The sequence below is a fragment of the Ochotona princeps genome, chromosome 19, assembly GCF_030435755.1.
Source record: "Ochotona princeps isolate mOchPri1 chromosome 19, mOchPri1.hap1, whole genome shotgun sequence".
Taxonomy (NCBI): Eukaryota; Metazoa; Chordata; class Mammalia; order Lagomorpha; family Ochotonidae; genus Ochotona; species Ochotona princeps.
In genome coordinates, this window is record NC_080850.1 from 2,876,355 (window position 1) to 2,900,028 (window position 23,674).

Here is a 23,674-nt window from a genome sequence, read left to right on the forward strand (position 1 = left end):
AATAAATATGAATTACTACAAAAACAAGAAGGATAAACTCTGATCCACAACTTCACACTTATTTTAAAAAAAAAAAGTCTAAGCAACTGACCATGTTTTTAGGCAATCATTTTTGTCTAAATTTACTTACGCATCTGACAAGTCAGAGAGGAGAAATTAAATACACAGAGATGTTTTCCACTCATATAGGATCCTGGTGCATGCAAAGCAAGGACTTTACTCATTAGACTGCACAGGGCCCTGGGCGCCGGTTCTAATCCCGGCGTCTCTGCGTCCCAGCCAGCTCCCTGCTTGTGGCCTGGGAAAGCAATAGAGGACGGCCCAGAGCCTTGGGACCCTGCACCTGTGTGGGAGACCCGGAAGAAGCTCCTGGCTCCTGGCTTCAGATCTGCTCAGTTCTGAGCACTGCAGTCACTTGGGGAGTGAATCAGCAGATGGAAGATCCTCCTCTCTGTATATCTGCCTTTCCAATAAATATAAGTAAATCTTTAAAAAAGAAAAAAAGAAATCATTTATTCATTGATCTTCTCCTGCTGCAAACTTCAAAGTGCACCTACATAAACTAAAATGGCAACAATTTCATGAGGGGCAAAATATCTTTGAAAAAATCTTATTCCATTTTACTTATTTAAAAAAATTGCTTTTTAAAACTGGAAAGTCAGATATACAGAGAGGAGGAGAGACAGAGAGGAAGATCTTCTGTCCGGTGATTTACTCCCCAATCACCCACAATGGCTGGAGATGAGTTGACCTGAAGCCAGCAGCAATAGCCAGAGCTGAGCTGATCCAAAGTCAGGAGCCTTCTCTGGATCTCCCACACGGGTGCAGGGTCCCAAGGCTTTGGGCCATTCCCAACTGCTTTCCCAGGGCACAAGCAGGGAGCTGCATGGGAAGTGCAGCAACCAGGATATGAAACAGTGCCCATATGGGATCCCAGCACATGCAAAGGGAGAATTTTCACCATTAGGCTATTGCGTTGAGCCCTATTTTATTTCTGATGTTATTTATATAGATGACAAGAATGAACACCCAGGAGGACCACTGAATAGGGCGGGGTGGGTGGAACAAATCCTTTCCATCTTCCTTTACTTCCCTTTTCTCCTGCAGGAGGTGATGTGAGCTGAGGGAAGGGGTCTGCTCCCAACTGCTAAATCACAGCAGTACCAGGGATGCGGATATCCACTGCATATCCTGATCCGTGTATTTCAAGGTTGAACCAAAAATCGTACGATTCTCCCAACGGCCAGAGTTTTAAGTCTAGTGGTGTAGTTGGGGGATCCCACAAGAAACTTCACCTGGAGTGACCCCAGACCTGACTCTTGCATGAGCCAGCCAGTATCTGTCACCTGCATCAGCCCATGTACACACTGGTCATTCTAACTGCTTGGTCAGTTCCAACCCTAGTCCCATGTCTTATGCAAACCAGTGGGTGCTGCACCCCAACATGCCAGAGACATGGTCCAGGTGCAACTAGTGTGAACTGCAGCCTAGCTGGGGCAACCTCACTATACCCCACCAGGCCCACCCCATCCCAGCTCCTGTGCATGCCAGTAAGTGCAGCAGACTAGTCTGGTCTGTGCCACATCCCATTAGGGTTCTCTTACACACCTACAGGCATTGTGGCTTAGCTCAGCCTACCCCACCCCAAAAGATGAATGTTACCACCTTGTCTAGTTTGGCCTGTTCCCAGCCTTGGCTCTCATGTCCACCAGTGGGAGCTGTAGCCCAGCAGAACAGCACCCACAGTTTTCCCACTAGGCTCATTTCTAGTCCTGGGTTTTGTACTTTCCAGTGGATACTGAGGTCTAGTCTGAGATGACTTGTACCCTGCCCCAGTTTCTGCTAACAGATGCTACGGCAAAGCCCAGCCAGTCCGTACTTATCTTGATCCTTGCATGTGCCAGTAGACACAGTGGCTTCAACTAGCCTGGCCCTCCCCTAAACCCAGCTCACATGTAGGCCAATGGTTGCTGCAGCCCTGCTCAGTCCTGTCTGCACCTAAGTTCTAGCTCTCATACTCACCAGTGAAGAACAGTATCCCAAAAGAGACTCCCCACAGCCCCCAACCAGGTTTGCTCTTGGCCTAGGGTTCTGCGTGTGCTGGTGGGTGCTGTGGCCAAGTGTGGCATTGCGGGTCTCACCTTAGCATTCACTGGCAGGTGCTGCAGCCTCGCTCCAAACAGCGTGCCTCTAGTCCCAGCTTATACTGGGGGTTGCTGCAGCCTAGCCCAGTTTGGCCACTACCCAGTCCTGGCCCTAATGTGAACTGGCAGGTGTTACATCTCAACCCAGCCTGGCGTGTACTCAATCCTGACTACTGCACCTGTGAGCAAATACTGCAGATTGTTCAGCCCAGCCCATGCCTCAGAACTTACCCAAGTACTGTAGCCCGGCCTAGCATGGACTGCCCCCAGCCTTTGTTCCTGCTCTCACCAGCAGGGGCTGTGTCTTAACAAGGGAGTTCCTCAAGCTCTCTCATCAGACAAGTTTCCAGTAATGAGTCGATGGGTGCCTGGCTCAGCCTGACATGGCCCACCTACTCTGCCTCTCGCCAGCACCAGCAGTTGCTGGAGCCTAGTTGGACACACCCCACACCTACCCGACACACAAGCAGAGGGATGATGGAGCCATACTCAGGCCAGACTGCCCCCATTTCTGGCTCTCACATTCACCAGCAGGAACTGCAACCCAGCATGGGCATCCCCTTAGCTGCCCTACCATGCCTGGCCCAGCAACAGATCTTGGGCATGCTGGTGGCTGCTCTGAACCAGCCTGGCATGGACTCCTCCCCATCTTGGTCCTTGCATCAAATGCTGCAGCCTACCTCCACCCCTGGCTCTCACGCTAACCAGTGGGTATGACAGCCTAGCCCAGCATGGCTTGCACCCCATCCCGATTCCTGTGTATGCCAGTGTACCACGGTTTGGCACAGCCTTGCCTGGACCACTCCCCACCCCCTGCAGTCAGCCAACACACCTGCAGACAAGTGAAGAGGGCTTGTTTAGTCTGGCCTACTGGAAGCACAAACTGCTGTGCTCACCAGAGGGAGCTACAGTCCAGTACGAGAGTTCCCCAGGCTCTAGGTGATCAGTTCACTGTGCAAACAGGGAAAGATGGCCCAGTAGCTTGGGCCCTGCAGTGAGCACAAGGGAGACCTGGAAGAAGACTCTGGCTTTGGATGGGCCCAGTGCCAGCCACTGTAGCCACTGGAGGAGTGAACCAGCAGATGGTGAATCTCTGGTCTTGCCCTCTCTTATGTATTCCTTTCAAACAAACAAATCTTTTTTTTTTTAAAAGACATATCTATTTTTTTTTTTTTTAAGATTTTTATTATTATTGGAAAGCCGGATATACATAGAGGAGGAGAGACAGAGAGGAAGATCTTCTGTCCGTTCGATGATTCACTCCCCAAGTGAGCCGCAACGGGCCGGTGCGCGCCGATCCGAAGCCGGGAACCTGGAACCTCTTCCGGGTCTCCCATGCGAGTGCAGGGTCCCAAAGCTTTGGGCCGTCCTCAACTGCTTTCCCAGGCCACAAGCAGGGAGCTGGATGGGAAGTGGAGCTACCGGGATTAGAAGCGGCGCCCATATGGGATCCCGGGGCTTTCAAGGCGAGGACTTTCGCCGCTAGGCCATGCCGCCGGGGCCTACACATTAACATTTAACACTACCCATCCATGAAGTTACTTGTCGGGAGCACTGCACGTGTGCCCTAAGATGGCGCTGAGACCTCTCCTCCCCTCGGAGCTTAGCGATACACAGGTTTCAGGAAGTGTCTTCTGACTGGCCCGTAGCTGCATGCTTAGCGTGCCTGCCGCGTGCATCAGTGACCTTTAAGCTGATTGGACTAGGATTGTATTTAGCGGTGGGGGTTCCAGGAAGAAAGTGGACAGGACAGGAAGACAGAGACGGACGGACGGAATGAGATGGAGGACAGGGTACGACTGGGACGGATGGACGGACAGAAGAAGACTAGGGGCGACAAGGAGACTGGGGAATGAAGCAGAGACAAACGGGAGGAAAAGGGAGAAGTCGAGTTGACTGGCTGGGAAACGGGCTGGTTGGAAAAATAAAGTGCCTCAGGAAATAGAGCCTGGAGTGTCGGGTGAATTCATCTGCGGGACGGAAGACCCCCAACAACTACTTTTTAATAAGGCTAATTGTGAAGTCCCTTCCCTGTGTGGGGGTGCATCCATGATATCAGTGAAATAAAACAGAGCAGAAAAGTAAAAACTCAAACTAAAGTTCTAAGAAAAATTATAATATTAATAAAAGGTATTATAAGAAAGTTCTAACAGCCCGTTTCAAAGACAATAGTCAAGGGCCTGGCGGCGTGGCCTAGCAGCTAAAGTCCTCGCCTTGAATGCCCCGGGATCCCATATGGGTGCCGGTTCTAATCCCAGCAGCTCCACTTCCCATCCAGCTCCCTGCTTGTGGCCTGGGAAAGCAGTCGAGGACGGCCCAATGCTTTGGGACCTTGCACCTGCGTGGGAGACCCAGAAGAGGTTCCTGGTTCCCAGCTTCGGATCGGCGCAGAACCGGTTGTTGCGCTCACTAGGGGAGCGAATCATCGGACGGAAGATCTTCCTCTCTGTCTCTCCTCCTCTATGTATATCTGACTTTGTAATAAAAAATAAACAAATATTTTAAAATAATAATAATAAAATAAGTAAAATATGGGGCCTTCACTATGGCACGGTGTGCTAAGCTTCTGCTTGCGATGCTAGCAACCCATGAGACTACCAGCTGGAGTCCCACCTGTTCTACTTCCAATCCAGTTCCCTGCTAACTTGCCTGGAAAAGTGCCTGCCACCCACTTAGATCAGGACAGAGTTTTTGGCTTCAGACTTCAGGCAGGCCCAGACCTTGCTATTATAGCTATTTGGGAAATACAAACAAAAGAAAGAATGATCTCTCTCTGTTTTCTTTTTTCAAGATTTATTTTTATTGGGAAGGCAGATGTACAGAGAGAAGGAGAGACAGAGAAGGATCTTCCATTCACTGGTTCCCTCCCCAAGTAGCCGCAATCACTGGAGCTGAGCTGATCTGAAGCCAGGAGCCAGCAGCTTCTCCCAGGTCTCCCAGGTAGGTGCAGGGTCCCAAGGCTGTGGGTCATTCCATAGTTTTCCCAAGCCATTAGCAGGGAGCTGCACAGGAAGTGGAACAGCCGGGACACGAACCAATGCCTATTATGGGATCCAGCATGAGCAAGACAGAGATTTAGCCACTGAGCTACCCGGGCCGGGCCCGAAAGATCTCAGCTCTGCCTGCTTCACCCCACATCCCTGCCTGTTGCTCTGCCTTTCAAATTAAATAAATGTGTATTTTTAAATATAGATACAGAATCTGCAAGATTTCAGAGAACGGGCATAAATATGTTCAGGTACTCTCACATATTTACAGGGTAACTCCTATGCTATTTAGGAAGTACCTCAATTCATTTAATCTACCTAGTTACTTTAAAGCTAATAAATGACTGCAAAGAAAGTCTAACAAGGAAGCATAAACAAAAGAGATGGTACATTTATTCCCTCTGCTCAAAATGTATTTCCCCCAAAACGTTCATTCTACCTTGTACTTCAACTCAAATGGAATTTTTGGTATCACATCCTATGTAATTTCCGAGTCCTATTTTAGTATATGTGCTGCCGCAGCAAGCACTAATTTCAGAGTCCTTAACTTGATTATCCTATTTGGAGTAACTGCCCAAATCACTCTACATTTCTTATACTCATGCAACATTTGCTACAAACCGAAATTATTTAGAATCAAGCTCCATGGAAAGTATGGACTGGATTTTGGTTTCTCCTATAATAACATAGCCTAGAATTCCACTGTTCAAAAGCAAATGTTGAATAAGTTAGTACCATTTGCCTTCAGAAACCCAGCTCCCTACTCATACACACCAAAATCAAAGTAGTCATTCCAGAGATCAGAGGAAAATGATAAGATTTAATACTCTCCTTGATATACAATTACTGATATACTAAGAATGAAAAACAGCCAAGAGATTCTCTATTAAGAGTTCAGATGTATCAGGTGTGGTGTTATATGCTGGGAATATAGCAATTAAAAATACAGAAAGGGTACAGTGCTGTAGCCTAGTCGCTAAAGTCCTTGCCTTGCATTCACCAGGATCCCCTATAGGCACCGGTTCTAATCCCGGTGGCCCCACTTCCATCCAGCTCCCTGCTTGTGGCCTGGGAAAGCAGTCGAGGACGGACCAGAGCCCATTTCGGCCACTTGGGGAGTGAATCAGTGGACGGAAGATATTTCTTTCTCTCTCCTTCTGTCTGTAAATCTCACTTTCCAATAAACAAACAAATCTTAAAAACAACACACACACAAAAATAAATCCCTGCTCTCCTGTAACTTATATTCTGTCTCAAGCAATAATCAAAATCAAAGGAATTGTGCTATTATTATTAACTAACACTGTGATAAACTTCCACCTAACTAGTTCAAATGATCAAGTAAAAGAAGTAGAAGATGCAGGTGATGTAACTACCTAGAAGAATCAAAACACACTTTAAGACACATAGTAAGGAGGTTCACATCAAAGCATCGGGTTAAAAACTATACAAGGGCCCAGATGGCAGCCTAGTGGATAAAATCCTCACTCTGCTTGTGCTGGGATCCCATGTGGGAGCAGGTTCATGTCCCTGCTGCTCCACTTCTCTTCCAGCTCCCTGCATGTAGCCTGGGAAAGCAGTGGGCTTTTTTGGAGCCTTCTGATATTACAAATAATATTCTCTAAATTGCCTAGTTCCTACAACTTTCAAATACCCACATGTCTAATGGAAGGTCCTTTCTGCTTCCTCAAGATTTTTTTGAAATAAACTGTTTAATATGTATTGGAAAATTGGCATCGCTTGTGTATGCTAACCTTTTTATGGAAAACTGAATTCTAAAACGAAAACATATATATATATATATATCCCAAAAATAGCTTTTTGAGGAACCTCAAGGAAAAAAAAAGGAAGATGTATTGAAGGATTTGGTTACCATTTTTTTTTAATGATTTTATAAACTTCATACTATTTATCTCTTCTGCACACTCCTTAACTATTCAGGAGTAAGTCTGAAAAAAAAAAGTCTATTGAGGGAATAAGAAATATCCTGCTATGGCAAAACATGTTTTTGATGGTTTATCAGAACAGAGGAAAAAAAAAAAAAAAGAACAAGCCAACTGAGAATAAATCCTATTATACCTCTATGTTCCAGTTATGTTGTTCCAAGGTGTGGCGACACTGATCCATAGATTCTATACCAGTCAGATCCTGTAAAGAATAAACAATAAGTTATTCAGGCATAGACCAACATGAAGGGTGCTCTTCACCCTTCAGGAAATACTTGTAGTAGGAAAATACTCCAAAATGGGTTACTGGCAGATGCTGGAGTACAATGAAACTCCACTGATCCAGTACTTATCCAATTCTCTATTTCAGACTAGTAACAACAACGATAATAAAAATCAAAGATAACTTCTAAAACTTCAAGACTTTTCAATTCAGAGGACTACTAGTTAAAATTAGTATTGTCATAAAAGTCAATGTTGTCACAAATTGAAGTAAAAAATGGAACTGACTAAAGGGATATTCTTTAAGCCATTCTGTTTCTACTACGTAATGCTGCAATGGAGCTTTCCTACAAAACGCCATGCTTTTCATCGACTTAGCTAATTTCATCTGGTTTACAATGTAAACTGCACAACACTTCCACCACCTCCTCTGAGGACGTGAGGTGTCACCTGGACCCTAAGCTCCTTCAGTCCCTGGAAGCGCAGACATTCCCTGCAGAAGCATTCGTAGTTCTCTCCCATCTAACTCCCTGCTGATCCCATCCAATCCCCAGGCCCAACAACCTTCTGTTTTGATCACTGTATTTATTTCTTTGACAGGGAGAAGAGATTGGGGAGAAAGTAGGTGTGTAAACGGTGTCTCATCTGCTGGCTTACTCCCCAGATAACAACAGTTAGGGCTAAAAGCCAGGAGCCTGTAGAAGTCTCAGGAGGGAAAGAAATGAAAATTATTGACAGTTTACTCGGGCTGTTATGAAAACTTTCATTAAAGAGATTCTGGCTATGGGAAGAAAATATGGATAAATAGAAGATAAAATAGAAAAGAAATGGTCAGAACCTGATTACCCAGGAAGTGCCAAGTTTGAGAGATGAAATAGTCAAGGACGAAGGTGCCAGCTTGGATGAACTGGAGGGACCAGGGTCACTTTCAGGTGGACATGTGCTACTCAACCTTCAAGGATCTGGCGGCCCAGAGATGAACTCGAGTCGCCCATCTGGAGAGGGCGGTTGTGGGAAGGCCTGGGCCTGCTGTCTGCCTCTGGCTCCTGACTTCCCACCAATGCCCATCCTGAGAGGCAGCAGTGACAGCCCAGGAACTGCAGTCCCGGGTGGCATGCCTTCTTGTTGGCGTTCTCTGGCAGAGCTCAGCTGCTGCAGGCATTTGGGGAAAGAACCAGCAGCTGGAAGATCTGTTCCATCTCCCTTCCTGTTACTCGTTCAAATACATACATAAATTCTTTAGAGTTCGCTTAGTACACAAACTTGCTAATAAAAGTTTTCAACTTTAAAATCTGTAAAAATTTCAATGGTGAAACTGAAAAACTGTAAAGAATTCTAGCACACTGCAATGCATCACCAGCTGTGGGTGCTGTATGGTAGCCTAGTGGTTAATGTCCTCGTCTTACATGCCACAGGATCCCACGTGGGGGCCAGTTCCTGTTCTGGCAGCCCCACTTTCCATCCAGCTCCCTGCTTGTGGTCTGGGAAAGCAGTTGAGGACGGCCCAAAGCCTTGGGACCCTGTTTCCGGATCCTGGCTTCAGATTGGCTCAGCTCCAGCCATTGCCCCCACTTGGGGAGTGAACCAGCAGACAAATGATCTTCCTCTCTGTCTCCTCCTCTCTGTATATCTGCCTTTCCAATAAAAATGAATAAATCTTTAAAAAAAAAGGGGGAGGGCAGCGGCATGGCCTAGCAGCTTAAGTTCTCGCCTTGAAAGCCCCGGGATCCCATATGGGCATCAGTTCTAATCCCGGCAGCTCCACTTCCCATCCAGCTCCCTGCTTGTGGCTTGGGAAAGCAGTCAAGGACGGCCCAAAGCCTCGGGACCCTGCACCCACATGGGAGATCTGGAAGAGGTTCCAGGTTCCCAGCTTCGGATCAGTGCGCACTGGCCGTTGTGGCTCACTTGGGGAGTGAATCATCGGACGGAAGATCTTCCTCTCTGTCTCTCCTCCTCTCTGTATATCTAACTTTGTAATAAAATAATGTTTAAAAAAAAAAAGAAAGAAAAACAAAAAACCACCAGCTGTGAAAACACTAACAACCTGATGTTAGTCCCTGACCACGGAGGGGTCTCCTTCTGGCCACTGACTTAGTTTCTAACAGCCCCACACCCCTCCTCCCTAGCTTCCAATTCCTACATCACAGTCCACTAGACTTGGACATTCACACCTTCTCACTGCACATTTAAGAACCAGACTCGGGGTGCAGGGGGGAAGGAAAAAAGGTAAAGGGTGGGGACAATGTGAAAATTAGCTCCACTGGTTAATTTTCTATCTGGGTGCTTGCTCATGTCCTGGCTGCTCCACTTCTCATCCCGCTCTCTGCCTACTGCCTGGGAAAGCAATGGAGGACGGCCCAAAGCTTTGAGACCGTGCACCCATGTGGGAGATCGGGAAGATGCTCTCGGATCCCAAATTCAGAGCAGCTCAGCTTGGGCTCTTGTGGCCTTATCTTTCTAAATTTGCCTTTCAAATAAGAATAGATAAATTCTTAAAAAAAGAACTGGACTTGACTCAAACTTTCCTTTGTGGACAAGCAAACACTGTGGACTTTAATGCAAGGATTCTATGTGCTTGCTGGCTCCGGCCTTCTACTGTGACTATATTATTAGTATCCTGCTTTCTCAGAGGATGTGGGTTCCTGGAGAGCAATGTTTATGATTCATTGATAGTATTTCCTAGTTCCTAGGGACGCAGTAAAGAAATTTGTTAGTATAAGCTTCAATAATTATAGCCATAAGCTGAATTCCTGTAAACATTATCACAAGATCTGTGTATTATCACACTGATTTTTTTTTTAATTGGAAAGTCAGATATAGAGAGGAAGATCTCTGTCCGCTGATTCATTCCCCAAGTGGCTGCAATGGCCAGAGCTGTGACGATCCAAAGCCAGGAGCCAGGAGCTTCTCCCAGGTCTCCAAGGGCCAGGAACACATCAAATTTTTTTTTTAAAACTCCTACTGTTTTCATTAAATGTCAGGCTGGTTGTTAAAATAAAAACATGTTGGGACAGGCACAGTAGCCTAGTGGCTAAAGTCCTCGCCTTGTACGTGCCGGGATCCCATATGGGCACTGATTCTAATCCCAGCTGCTCCACTTCCCATCCAGCTCCCTGACTTTCCAATAAAAATAAATAAATCTTAAAAAAAAAAAAAAGGGGGTCAGGTCAATGCTATGGGGTAGTATGCTAAGCTTCCACCTGCGGTGCTGGCTCCCATATGGGCACTAACTCGTGTTCTGGCTACTCCACTTCAATCAGCTTCCTGCCTATACCCTGAGGAAGCAGCAATGGCTCGAGTCCGTGGGTCCCTGGAGGAAGCTCCTGGTTCTTGCCTTCGGTTCAGCGCAGCTCTGGCCAAACCAGTAGGTGAAATATCTCTGTCTGTCCTCTCTGTAACTATGCTTTTCAAATGAAAACAAATCTTCAAAAAAAAAAAATCAAACTTTCACAATTCTCCTGGAAATTAAGTTGGTGAAAGAGCCTAAGGAAGCAGTCTTTAAAAAAAAAATACTGCATTTATTAATTTTTTGACACTGTTTACTTGAAAGGCACACAGACGTCATCTCCTGGTGGACTTCTTTCTTAAAGTGCCTCAATAATTCTAATGTATATTAAGTGGCCTGGGAAACTCACTGCAGTAAAAAAAAAAAAAAATCCTAAATTGTAATGGAATTGAATTGAAAAAAACAAACAAGCAAACAAACAAATAAATTAATAAGGGCTAGCAGGAGAGCCAGCCTGACCTGTGGCCTGGCAAGTTAGGCAGCCTCTGGCAGCGGCAGCACCCCCTACGGTTAAGTGCCAGGTGCTCCACTTCCCATTCAGCTCCCTGCTGATGGCCTGGGAGCACAGTCTGAGGGCTCAGGACACAGCACTCACACAGGAGCCTGGAAGAAGCTTCTGGCTCCAGGCTTCGCTAAAGCTCCGGCCACTGTGGCCATTTTGGGAAGTGACCCAGCGGATAAAGGACCTGTCCCCCAACTCTAACATTGTCTTTCAAATAAAATTTTTTTTTTTAAAGGATATAAATATTGTAGAAGAAAAAACATCAGTAATTACACATCTCCAAGATAATGATACACTTAACTAATCCTTTTGTAAGCTGCGAAGCAGGGTAAACTGGAAGCCCAACTCAACAAACCTGTTTTATTGATCAGTAGCAAAACCACACACTGAAATTAGCATGCTGGTCATGCCCAGGACAGGATTATCCGTCCAAGCATCAACACGCAGTCACTAACGCAGTGTAGGACACACACAGTCCCCCCCTTTCATTGTTTCCTATCCTAGTAGAGGGAGACTGAGGAACAAATCACACAGCTCTAAGCCAGGTGGGTCACCCAAACCAGAGCTTTACACCAAATCAACTTTAATGTATGGAAATTGAAAAAAATAATTTAGGACATCAGAGGCTCTGAATTAAACACACACTGTGACAAAAGACAGAGGGGAAAGTGCTGACCTAAGCGACTTTAGAAATGAGTGACTCTTGGGCCCGGCGGCGTGGCCTAGCAGATAAAGGCCTCGTCTTGAACACGCCAGGATCCCATATGGGCGCCAGTTCTAATCCCAGCAGCTCCACTTCCCATCCAGCTCCCTGCTTGTGGCCTGGGAAAGCAGTTGAGGACGGCCCAATGCTTTGGGACCCTGTACCCATGTGGGAGACCTGGAGGAAGGTCCTGGCTCCTGGCTTTGGAACGGCACAGCACCGGCCGTTGCGCTCACTTGGGGAGTGAATCATGGGACGGAAGATCTTCCTCCCTGTCTCTCCTGTAATAAAAATAAATAAATCTTAAAAAAAAAAAAAAGAAAAGAAATGAGTGACTCTAAGACTGCAGGTAAAGGAACTGCACAGAAATACTTCTCATTGATCAAGTGGTTTTCTTTTTTTTTTTTTAAAGATTTATTTTATTTTTATTACAAAGTCAGATATACTCAGAGGAGGAGAGACAGAGAGGAAGTGGAGCCGCCGGGATTAGAACCAGCGGCCCTATGGGATCAAGGTGAGGACCTTAACCACTAGGCCACGCTGCCGAGCCCGATCAAATGGTTTTCCAAAGGAATGTGATTAATTCTGAAACCACCAAGTCTGTATATGTGTATAGAAACTAGGCAACAGAATAAATAGTTGGTGGGAGCCAATTTCTTCACTCTAAGAACAATTATTTTGGGCACAGCATGGTGGCTCAGCATGCTAAGCCTCTTGCCTTTGGAGCAGGCCTCCCATCTGGGCGCCAGTTTGAGTCCCAGCTGCCCCACTTTTCGATCCAGCTTCCTGTTTATGGCTGAGAGAGCAGCAGAGGGTGGCCCCAACCTCCTAGCTTTGAATTGGCCCAATTCCAGCAGTTGCAGCCATTTGGGGAGTGAACCAGTACATAGATCAGTCCCTCCTCTTTGTAACTCTGTCTTGCCAATAAAAATAAATTCCCAAAGAAAAAAAAAACAAGCAAGCATTATTTGGACAGCAGAATGAGTGAGAGGGAGGGCAAGAGAGCTGCAGAGGCTGATCAGCCATGCAGGACGGCTGCACGCGGGCACTGCAGCCACCCACCTGCTGCTGCCCAGGCACGTCGGCCAAGAGCTGGTCAGAAGCAGAGCACGGACAACCTGAACACGCGCTCCTGGAGGACGTGGTGTCCTAAGCAGAGGCTCAACCCGCTGCACACTTCTCACAAAAAAACACCAAAAAACCAAAAATGACCCTCTACTGAGTTTTATTTATCTGGAAGGCAGAGACAGAGATGGACAGAGCTCACCAAATGTCCACAACAGAAAGGAACGGACTGGGTCCCACTGAAGCCAGAAGCCAGAAGCCAGACATTCAACCCCAGTCTCCCACATGGGCAGAAGGGATCGGGACACTTGAGCCATGACCCTGTAGCCATCTACTATACCCACAGGACAGTAGCAGCAGGTTAAACATAAAAACCCCAGATCGGAGCTCAAAGTCAGTCTCTGCTTCCTATCCAGCTCCCTGCCAACACACCTGGAAAGGCAGCAAGATGACCTGGTCTGACCACTGCAGCCATTTTAAGAGTGAATTAGCAGAGAGAATTCTCCCCTGTAACGCTGCCTTTCAATAAAGAAATAAATAAAATTCTCTAAAAAAGGGAAGCAGAGCTGGGACTCGAGCCCAGGCAACCCCACATGGACGCAGGGCTCATGTAGAGACCCAACTGCCACAACAAATGCCTGCCTGGTTTTCTGGGCAAATGGGAAAGCTACAAACCACCAAGGACAGAAGCCACGACGACCCACAGCAATGGATTTTGAGCTGCAGACCTCAGGGTCGCTTAGCTTAGAATCCTCACAAGCATAGCCCGGATTTTTGAACAGAGGGCACCTCCAAGGGACATGCCACGAGCAAGCACATCTAATGCTCAAATCTTGCTTTCTAACACCATCCTGCAATAAAAGGAACCAGGCCCTGGCTCCTTGGAAAAATGCTTATTCTAGAATCGAGGCAGGAAATATACAAGATGAAGATAGGAAAAAACTGTAGTGCTAAGAAGTGCCCAAAAAACAAAACAAAACAAACCCCCCCCCAAATGACAGAGTATGTCAAAGGGAAAAAGGAACCAACTGAAAAAGATTCCAGTGGCTGAGGCTGAACAATTTTAGCAGAAGAATAATAGTAATGGATTTACAAGCACAAACTCAATATCCATGATATTAGTACATACTAAATAAAAGCTCACAAATGGCGAAGAGGCAAAGATGTGGCAGAGATGCCCCCCAAGGGACAGAACATAACTGCCCACTGCTTCCCACTGCGGGCTATGCTGAGTGACTTCTATCCAGAATACAGCAGAGCAGGGAAGCATGACTTACCTGAGCCAGGTGACTCACAGCCCCAGCCCAGTGCCAGGAAAAACAGACAGGACGTGAGATTCAACTGTGAGGCAGTCTACAAAACACCCTCTACTCTTGAAAACTGTCAAGGTTATTTTTTTTTAAAGATTTATTTATTTTATTACAGCCAGATATACACAGAGGAGGAGAGACAGAGAGGAAGATCTTCCGTCCAATGATTCACTCCCCAAGTGAGCCGCAACGGGCCGGTGCGCGCCGATCCGAAGCCGGGAACCTGGAACCTCTTCCAGGTCTCCCACGCGGGTGAAGGGTCCCAATGCATTGGGCCGTCCTCAACTGCATTCCCAGGCCACAAGCAGGGAGCTGGATGGGAACCAGCGCCGATATGGGATCCCGGGGCTTTCAAGGCAAGGCCTTTATCTGCTAGGCCACGCCGCCGGGCCCAACTGTCAAGGTTATTAAAAACTAGGGAAGTAACTGGAAATGCTAAAGGATCACTGAATAAGAGGTACATGGGAATTCTCTGTACTATTCTCAATCTTCTTTCTTTTTTTTAAAGAAAGGATTTATTTCTCTTCTATTGGAAAGGCAGATTTAGAGAGACAGAGAGACAGAAAGAACGATGTTCCATCCACTGGATCACTCTCCAAATGGCCACAATAGCTGGAGCTGAGCTGAGCTGATCTGAAGCCAGAAACTTCCTCTGGGTCTCCCACGCGGGTACAGGATCCCAACGCTTTGGGCTGTCCTCAACTGCCCTCCGCCTGAAGGGAAGCGGGGCTGCCAGGGCATGAATCGGTACCCATATGGGATCCTGGTGGTTGCAAGGCAAGGATTTAGCCATTAGGCCACCACATCAAGCCTTATTCTCTATTTTCTATAAACTCAAATCTATTCCAAAACAAAAAACTCATTCCAAAAGTAAAACAAGAATTGGCATTGTGAGGGCCCGGCACAATAGCGTAGTGGTTAAAGTCCTCGCCTTGCACGCCCGGAATTCCATATGGTCGCCAGTTCTAATCCTGGAGACCCTGTTTCCCATCCAGCTCCCTGCTTGTGGCCTGGGAAAGCAGTTGAAGATGGCCCAAATCCTTGGGACCCTGCACCCGCGTGGGAGACCCAGAAGAGGTTCTTGGCTCCTGGCTTCAGATTGGCTAAGCTCCAGCCATTGTGCTCACTTGGGGAGTGAACCATCGGACGGAAGATCTTCCTCTCTCTCTCTCTCTCTCTCTCTCTCTCTCTCTCTCTCTCTCTCTTCTCCTCCTCTCTGCATATCTGCCTTTCCAATAAAAATAAATAAATCTTAAAAAAAAAAAAAAAGAATTGGCATTGTGGCACAGCAGGCATCGCTGTACCCTGTGATGGCCGCATCCGTCCTACCTCAGCATCCTCCTCAGGTTCTCCGGGAGGTAAGGAATTGCTACTCACATGGGCGACCTGGAGGGAGGTAAGGAAGTGCCATCCACGGGGGAGACCTGGAAGGAGGGCCTGGCTTCCACCTGGCCCCAGTGGCCATTTGGGGGAATAAACCAGCAACAGAAATGCTTTCTCTTTCTCTGTGAAATAAATACTCTTAAAAAAAAAAAAAAGGAAAATGAAACAAGTCGGAGATTGTGGGTGCGGGGAGCAAAACATGATGTGGGCGAAGGGTGAAACCCGTGAGGCAGAGCATGGCAGCAAGCTGGCACACTGCAGGAAAAGCAAGCAGGGAGCCATGACCCACCTGGGCCACAAACACTGGAGGAGACTTTAACACGCCCCGCAGGTGGACAGGTGTTCAGGCAGGGGTCACAGCACCTGAGTCACCCACACCCCTCGTTGGAGTACCTGCGCTGAAGGATGGCTCCGCTCCTGATTCCAGGGTCCTGCTACTACTGTGTGTCCTGGGAGCAAGCAGCTAATGGCCCTGGATCTTAGGTGCCTGTCACATACATGGAGACTCTGAGGAAGTTTCTAGCCTCTGTTTTCAGCCCGGCCACACCCTAGCTGTGGCAGGCGTCGGAGAAGTGAACCAGCAGAACCAGGTGCCAGAACCCCCATCTCAGCGATCTAATCTGATTCTGTCAAGATAGAGTTTAGGCACACAGAGCAGGGGAACTCCCAGGTGATTTTTAGGTATGTCTACAGTTACCAATCACTAAATCCAGAGCCTTAATTTGAATTTCAGTAGGAGTAACGAGATCCAAGATACACTTAGTAAAAAGTCCCTCGCGTTGCACACGGAGGTTTGTAGGAGGGCATGAAAAAGAATAACACACTAGCAAGAAGACTGTATGAGATCCCAAGGGGGAAGCAGGGTGACAACAGCCAAGAGACCTGTGACCTGCTGACTTGCACAGCAATGGCTCTGGAAGCAGACTGATGCCTATGACTGGGCTGGTGTGGCAATCCCTCCACCTGCCTACTTTACTTCTCTTCCACAGCACCTGGCAAACGTCCCTGGCGAGGAAGGAACTGGTAGGAACGCTGACTGACTGTCTACAGCCCAAACTACACTACCTCCTCCTGAACACGGCACTGCAACACTCATTGGCACTGGAGCGGGAATGAGCGTTGGCTTCAGACATTCAGCTTCTGATTCACATGAAATCAGCCCTGTACATTTCAAAATTAGAATAATTCCTTCAAAACACATTTGACCAAAACCTCCAAAAGTATATGCATGTTTTTCACTCAGAATTTTACTGAAAAAATTCTAAAGAAAAAATCCTAAACCCAAACCGAAACTAATTGAAAATTGTGGTCAATGGTTATATTGTATAATCGTTAAAACAGCTGCAAAAAACAAGCATGGGGAGGCTGGTATGTTGGCTCAATTAGCGATTCCTCTGCCTATAAGCATTCACATTCCATAAGGATGATGGCTCCTATCCTGGCTGCTCCACTTCCCATCCAGCTCCCTGTTTGTGACCTGGGAAAGCAGTACAAGACAGCCCCAAGAACTGGGACCCTGCACCCGTGTGGGAGACCTGGAAGAGGCTCCTGGCTTCAGGTCAACTCAACTCCAGCCATTGTGGCCACTTGGGGAGTGAACCAGCAGATGAAAGATCTGTCTCTCCTCTGTAAATCTGCCTTCCCAATAAAAATAATTGAGTCAGAAAGGACGGAAGGAAGGAGGGTTGGAAGGGGCCAGGCTCAATAGCCTAGTGGCTAAAGTCTTCACCTTGCATGCACCAGGATCCCATATGAGCACCGATCCTAATCCTGGTTGCTCCACTTCCCATTTCCCATCCCGCTCCCTGCTTATGGCCTGGGAAAGCAGTCAAGGATAGCCCAAAGTCTTGGGACCCTGCACCCACATGGGAGACCTGGAAAAGACTCCAAGCTCCTGGCTTTGGATTGGCTCAGCTCTGGCCACTGCGGCTGCTCAGGCACTGAACCAGTAAATGGAAGATCTTTGTCTCTCCTTCTTTCTGAATATCTGACTTTCCAATAAAAATAAACAAATCTTTAAAACAAAGACAGAAAGAAAAACATTAGAAAATACTGACCTAATCAGTGTGTAAAACTGTGCCCATCTATCTGTGCAGGAGCAACCTTCCAGAGCAAACATGAAGGCTTCCCACACCTTGACTGTATGTGGTGACTCGAACGTACGGGTAGAAGAGTTGGTTCCCAAGACAGGGAGAAGAATGCCCCAAGAATTTTGGCAAAAATGCATGACTTTTCTTTTTTTTTTTTTAAGATTTATTATTATTGGAAAGCTGGATATACAGAGAGGAGGAGAGACAGAGAGGAAGATCTTCCATCCGCAACGGCCGATGCTATGCCGATCCGAAGCCGGGAACCAGGAACCTCTTCCAGGTCTCCCATGCGGGTGCAGGGTCCCAAGGCTTTGGGCCGTCCTCGACTGCTTTCCCAGGCCACAAGCAGGGAGCTGGATGGGAAGTGGAGCTGCCGGGATTAGAACCGGCGCCCATAAGGGATCCCGGGGTGTGTTCAAGGCGAGGACTTTAGCCGCTAGGCCACGCCGCCGGGCCCAAAGATGCATGACTTTTCAAGACACTTAAGAGTCTATGAGGAGAAGCAACAAATACCAACCCATTTAATGTTTACTTTCATCGACTTGAAAGGCAGAACAGAGATCCTCCACGGCTGCTGGTTCCCTCCCCACTTTCTGGTGCTGGCCTGGCTCCCCAGCTGCTGCAGGCCTTTGGGGAATGAGTCAGCACGAGGAGGATACCTGTCTCATGACAGAGCAGACCAGACGCTCACACAAGCTACATCCTCTCCTAACCACGTGCTCTTCAATCAGGCTTACTTTCAGACTTATGGACATCTGAGGTGACCTGAGCAGGACAAGTGCAATGAGTAAAGGTCAACTCCAGTGTCTCCTGCGACTCTCAGGACCAAGTGTGGAACGCCACCTGCTGCATGAGCCAACCAAGTCTGTCCTACTGAGAGACATCCCTTGCTCCCTGTCTCCCCCTCCTTCCTCATCACCCTGAGATCATTTTCCTTCCATGGATTATCTTTCAAGGATTTAGGAGTACTGAACTCACAGTAATTGACACAAATGTGAAAAACTGATAGCATTAGTACATAGAGGACAGTATTTACTTTTGGTCCAAAAAATCACTCTAAACCCCACCGGATTTCTAGTAAAATACAGAGATGACATGAGTTAGTGTCCCATACCCCTCATCTACCCCAGCCCTGGTCTAACTTCCTCCTCTCCCAACTCTATCACTTAACAATGGGTTTTTGAAATACACCATGATCTTTATTTATTTCTTGTAAAGCGAGGCTCAAGCAAAGTGCAACAAAATACAGTACAAAGCTTTCAGTTACTCATATAGGGATTGCCTAACTAGGGTATAATCACCTCACTTTCCTAAGAAATGTTTAGCTTTCCATGCTTCGGCTGAAAGGGGTTGGTGTGACATCTCAGGTGATTTTTAAGCACCCTCTAAATTCCAAAGGGCTTGTTGGCTCTAGGTTGTTGAGGATGCAAATGATAAGTTTTGTTACCAGTTATTCTCAAACAGAAACTCAGCCAAAGCTGGGGCATCACTGTTTGCCCCTAACTACCGCACAACCTGGCTTTGCAACAGGCAGTCTGTCCTCCCTGGGAGCAGCGAGACAAATGAATAATGAAGACCATTCAGAAAGTGATCACCAGTAGCTATGTTCTGGAACTCAATGTATACTCATTTAATTACTGACTTTTTAAATTAAGCACCAGCAGTGCCCCTCACTAACCACCTGTCATTATTCTGTAATAGGCACTGTGCTGTACTAAAACCCCTCTTGTAACCACTGAGAAAGCTCGCCTTGGGAGGTTACCCACATCTTGTCTAAGAGAATCTGGATAATGGTAGGTGATAAAGCTGAGACTGAAACCCAGAATAACTACTCCTTCTGAAGTCTAACTTCCCTCCTCTGCCACAACGTGGCTACCTTATCATTGTTAAAAAACAAGAGGTTTTCAATAAATTCTCAAATCTTAAAATTTCAACTTCTTTACTGTACCTACTGTATCAGGCCATAGACAAACATAAATATGACTGCTCTCCTATGTACCCCACGTCAGCGGCCGCACCGACGAGGCAGCGTGGACATACCCTGCGGTGGCCTTCGCCCAGCCACAGGCCCTCACCAGCACGGACATCGCTGACATCTTGTTGGTGTGCTACAATGACTGGCACTATACTGAACACAGAAAATGCAATTTTCTTTGTTGTCAGTTTTCCCGAACAATAAACTATTTACATAGCATTCATACTGTATTATCTAAAGATGATTTCAATAATATAACAGTATCTGCCTTTCAAATAAAAATAAATGAACAAATCTTTTTTAAAAAGGCGCCCCATGAGGGTACCTGTTCAAGTCCTGACTCAGCACCCTGCTCATACACCTGAGAAAGCAATGAACGACGGCCCGTCTTTGGGTCCTGCACCGTGTGGGAGACCTGGGAACTCCTGGCTCCAGATTCTGGCCTGGCCCAGCCCTATCCGTTGTACCCATGTGGAGAACGACCTCTTTGTCTCTAACTCTGCCTTTCAAAAAAAAAAAAAAGAAAGAAAGAAATCTTAAAAACAAATAAGCAATGTCACGTGGAGTGCTGGGTTCAAGTCTCAAATCCACTTGTAATTCTAACTACGCCAGGCCTGGCCTGGCAGGAGTGGATGGTGGCTTGACCTCTGCTGCCCGCACGAGGGGTCTAGACAGAGTTGCGGCTTTCATCTGGTCCAGTTTTAATGGCTGCGGGCAGCTGGGAAGTGAGCTAGCAGACGGAAGACATCTGCCAGGACCCGCCTCTCAGAAACAAAAAACTTACCAAGCCTCCTACTCCCCAAGGAGAAAACCCTGGCAATCATGATTATGTTGAGTAAGCAATGAGCTGGGGGCTGCTGCTGTGACTCAATAAGCCAATCTCCACCTGCTGGCACTGGCATCCCATCTGGGTGCAGTTTCTAGTCCGACACTGCACTTCCAGGGACAGATCAAGTCCTTGGGACCCTGTACCCATGTGGGAGACCTAGAAGAACCCCCCACCCCCGGCTCCTGGCTTCAGATTGGTTCAGCTCCGCTACTGCAGCCATTCTCTCTCTGTGTAAATTAGCCTTTCAAGTAAAAATAAGTAAAACTTAAAAAAAAATGAGTTCAAGTCATAGAGACTCAATTGGATAAAACAAATGCAAATCACTAAGTAAAACAAGCCAATCTAAACAGACTATGTACTGTACAATTTCAACTACATGATATTAAGAGTGGATAAATTACAGTACATCCCTGGGTCGGGGGGAGAGATGGACAGACAGGCAGAGCACTGAGCTTTCGCAACAGTACAAACGACTTTGTATTCACCCATACAACATCAATAGTGAACCCAATGCAAACTACGGACTTTCAGCGATAATGAGGCAACACTGGTTCCTTGACATAATAAACAACACTCCAGTACATGCAGCAAAGCTGTGACTGAGGGCCTGTGAAAATTCTGTACTTTCGGACCTGGCATGGTGACCTAGCGGCTAAAGTCCTCGCCTTGAACGCCCCGGGATCCCATATGGGCACTGCTTCTAATCCTGGCAGCTCCACTTCCCATCCAGCTCCCTGCTTGTGGCCTGGGAAAGCAGTCGAGGACGGCCCAATGCCTTGGGACCTTGCACCCGCATGGGAGACCCGGAAGAGGCTCCGGGCTCCTAGTTCAGATTGGTGCAGCTCCAGCCATTGTGGTCACTTGGGGAGTGACTCATTAGATGGAAGATCTCCCTCTCTGTCCTTCCTCCTCTCTCTATATAAATCTGACTTTGCAATAAAATAAATCTTTAAAATAAAAAAAGAAAATTCTGTACTTTCCTAACATTTTATATATCAAAAACTACCCTAAAAAATAAGTTTATTAATGGGGGCAAAGCTTGTCAAGCTAGACTGTAGAAGCACCTAGAAAGTACAAGATCCAGGGCTGGGAGCAGACCTAAGAGGGACTATGGGCACCTCTCTGATGGGCTGCAGCTCCCAGGAGTGAGCATGAGAACCAGGGCTGAGGGCGGGCCTGACTGGACAGGCGGTAGCACCTGCCAGGGTTAAGTGTGGGCTGGGTAGTAGGGTTGGCTGAACTGAGCTGGGCTGCAGCACCCACTGGTGTGTACAAAAGCTGAGTGGGATGTGGGACAGATCAGACCAGTCTGCAGGACAAACTGGCATGTGCATGAACCAAGGCTGCAGGCAGGCCTACTGGGGGTTATTGGGACTCTCCTCAACTAGGCTGCAGTTTTTTGCTGGTGTATGTGATAGGCAAGGCTGGGCTGAGCCATAGCATCCAATGATTTGTGTAAGAGATGGGGCTGGAGACAGAACTGACCAGCAACTGCAACCACCAGTGTGTATGTAGGCGGATATGGGTGATGGACTGGGCTGGACCCTCCACACACAGGCAGGTCTGGGGTCACCTCAGATGAGGTTTTTTTTTTTTTTTTAAGATTTATTTTTACTGGAAAGTAAGGAATACAGAGATGATGATGTTCCATTCACTGATTCAATCCCTAAGTGGCTGCCACCACTGGAACTGAACCGATCCGAACTGAGGAGCCTGGGGCCTCTTCCAGGTCTCCCTAGCAGGTGCAGGATCCCAAGGCTTTGGGCCATCCTCGACTGCTTTCCCAGGCCACAGGCAGGGAGCTGGATGGGATCAGAAATGGTGTCCATACGGGATCCCGGAGCGTGCAAGGTGAAGACTTTAGCCGCTAGCCTACCGTGCTGGGCCAGATGAGGTTTCTTGGGGATCCCCACCCTCAACTGAGCCACTGAACTAAGAACTCCAACCACGGGGAGAATGGCAGGATATATGATCTGACCATGGAGGGCACGTGTCAGACGGGGCCTCCTCAGCTGCTGAAGATGGTGCAGTGGACGGCATGTCCAGATCCACGCAGCAGATATGGCAGTTCATCAGGGCCTGCAGAGGACATCATGTACCATAGTACTTAAGCGTGGAAAGCAGAACAAATTGGACAATTCTCTCAGGCAAGCATTGACAGCAAGTATCTGGGTGAACAGAGGCTTTGAGATGGCTGTGTCAGCCAACGGACCTTGGAAAGATCTCCTCATCCTTGGAGCAATGAGATCAATAGCATTCCAGAACTAATGACTCCACCTAAGCAGAGCCCTCAGCGCATGCTCTGCAGAGGGGACCTTGGGATGACATCGGGTGGCTGCTCCCCATCCCCGGGTATCGAGGCAGTTGGGATGGTGGCTGCAGCTTCCCCCCTTCTCCTCCACCTTCCTCCAGAAACAGGAAGAAGAAAGTTAGAAACTATACTCTCATCTACTTTGCCCTAATTCTTAACCTTCCCACCCTAATCTGTGTCCACATGGGCATGCATCCTCCTCAACTATATAAGTATCATCAAAAACAAATCAAAAACATTTTAAAAAATAAATAAATTAAAGCAATATTCATCTGTATCTTCCAATATAAGAATACCAATTTAAGTTTTACTGAGAGGAGGTATTTGGGCACTCTATTAGCATCTGACAAAACACATATTTGGAGTGTAGTGTTTGGGACGCCCACATCCATCTGTAAGTGCCAGGGTTCAAGTCCCAGCTCCACTTCTGACTGCAGCACCCGGCTACTGTGAATCCTGGAAGGTAGCCAATCCTGGAAGGCAGCCGGTGCAAGCTCTTGGGTCCCCGCCACCCATGCCAGAGACCTCGACGGAGTTTCCTGCTTATTCTCTAACCTGGCCCAGCCGTGGTCGTCAGGGCTTACGAGCAGTGAACCAGTAGGTGGGCTATCTGTCTCTCTGCCTTTAAGGAAACAATTTCAAAGCAGTTTTGGGGCCCGGCAGCATGACCTAGCAGCTAAAGTCCTCGCCTTGAACGTGCTGAGATCCCATATGGGCGCCGGTTCTAACCCCAGCAGCTCCACTTCCCATCCAGCTCCCTGTTTGTGGCCTGGGAAAGCAGTCGAGGACAGCCCAAAGCTTTGGGACCCTGTACCCACGTGGGAGATCCGGAAGAGGTTCCTGGTTCCTGGCTTCAGATTGGCGCAGCACCGGCCGTTGCGGCCGCTTGGGGAGTGAATCATCGGACAGAAGATCTTC

At 47.5% G+C, this 23,674-nt stretch overlaps 1 protein-coding gene across 2 annotated transcripts in view; it reads right to left on the minus strand.

Annotated features, from left to right (window-relative positions):
• Window positions 1-23,674, minus strand: part of FAF2 (Fas associated factor family member 2) — a 67,666-nt gene that overhangs the window by 25,054 nt on the left and 18,938 nt on the right. For both annotated transcript variants that reach the window (XM_004587398.3, XM_004587397.2), the window contains exon 2: window positions 7,211-7,279. In XM_004587398.3, the coding sequence (XP_004587455.1) occupies window positions 7,211-7,279 (69 nt within the window). The remainder of the gene's footprint in view (window positions 1-7,210; window positions 7,280-23,674) is intronic.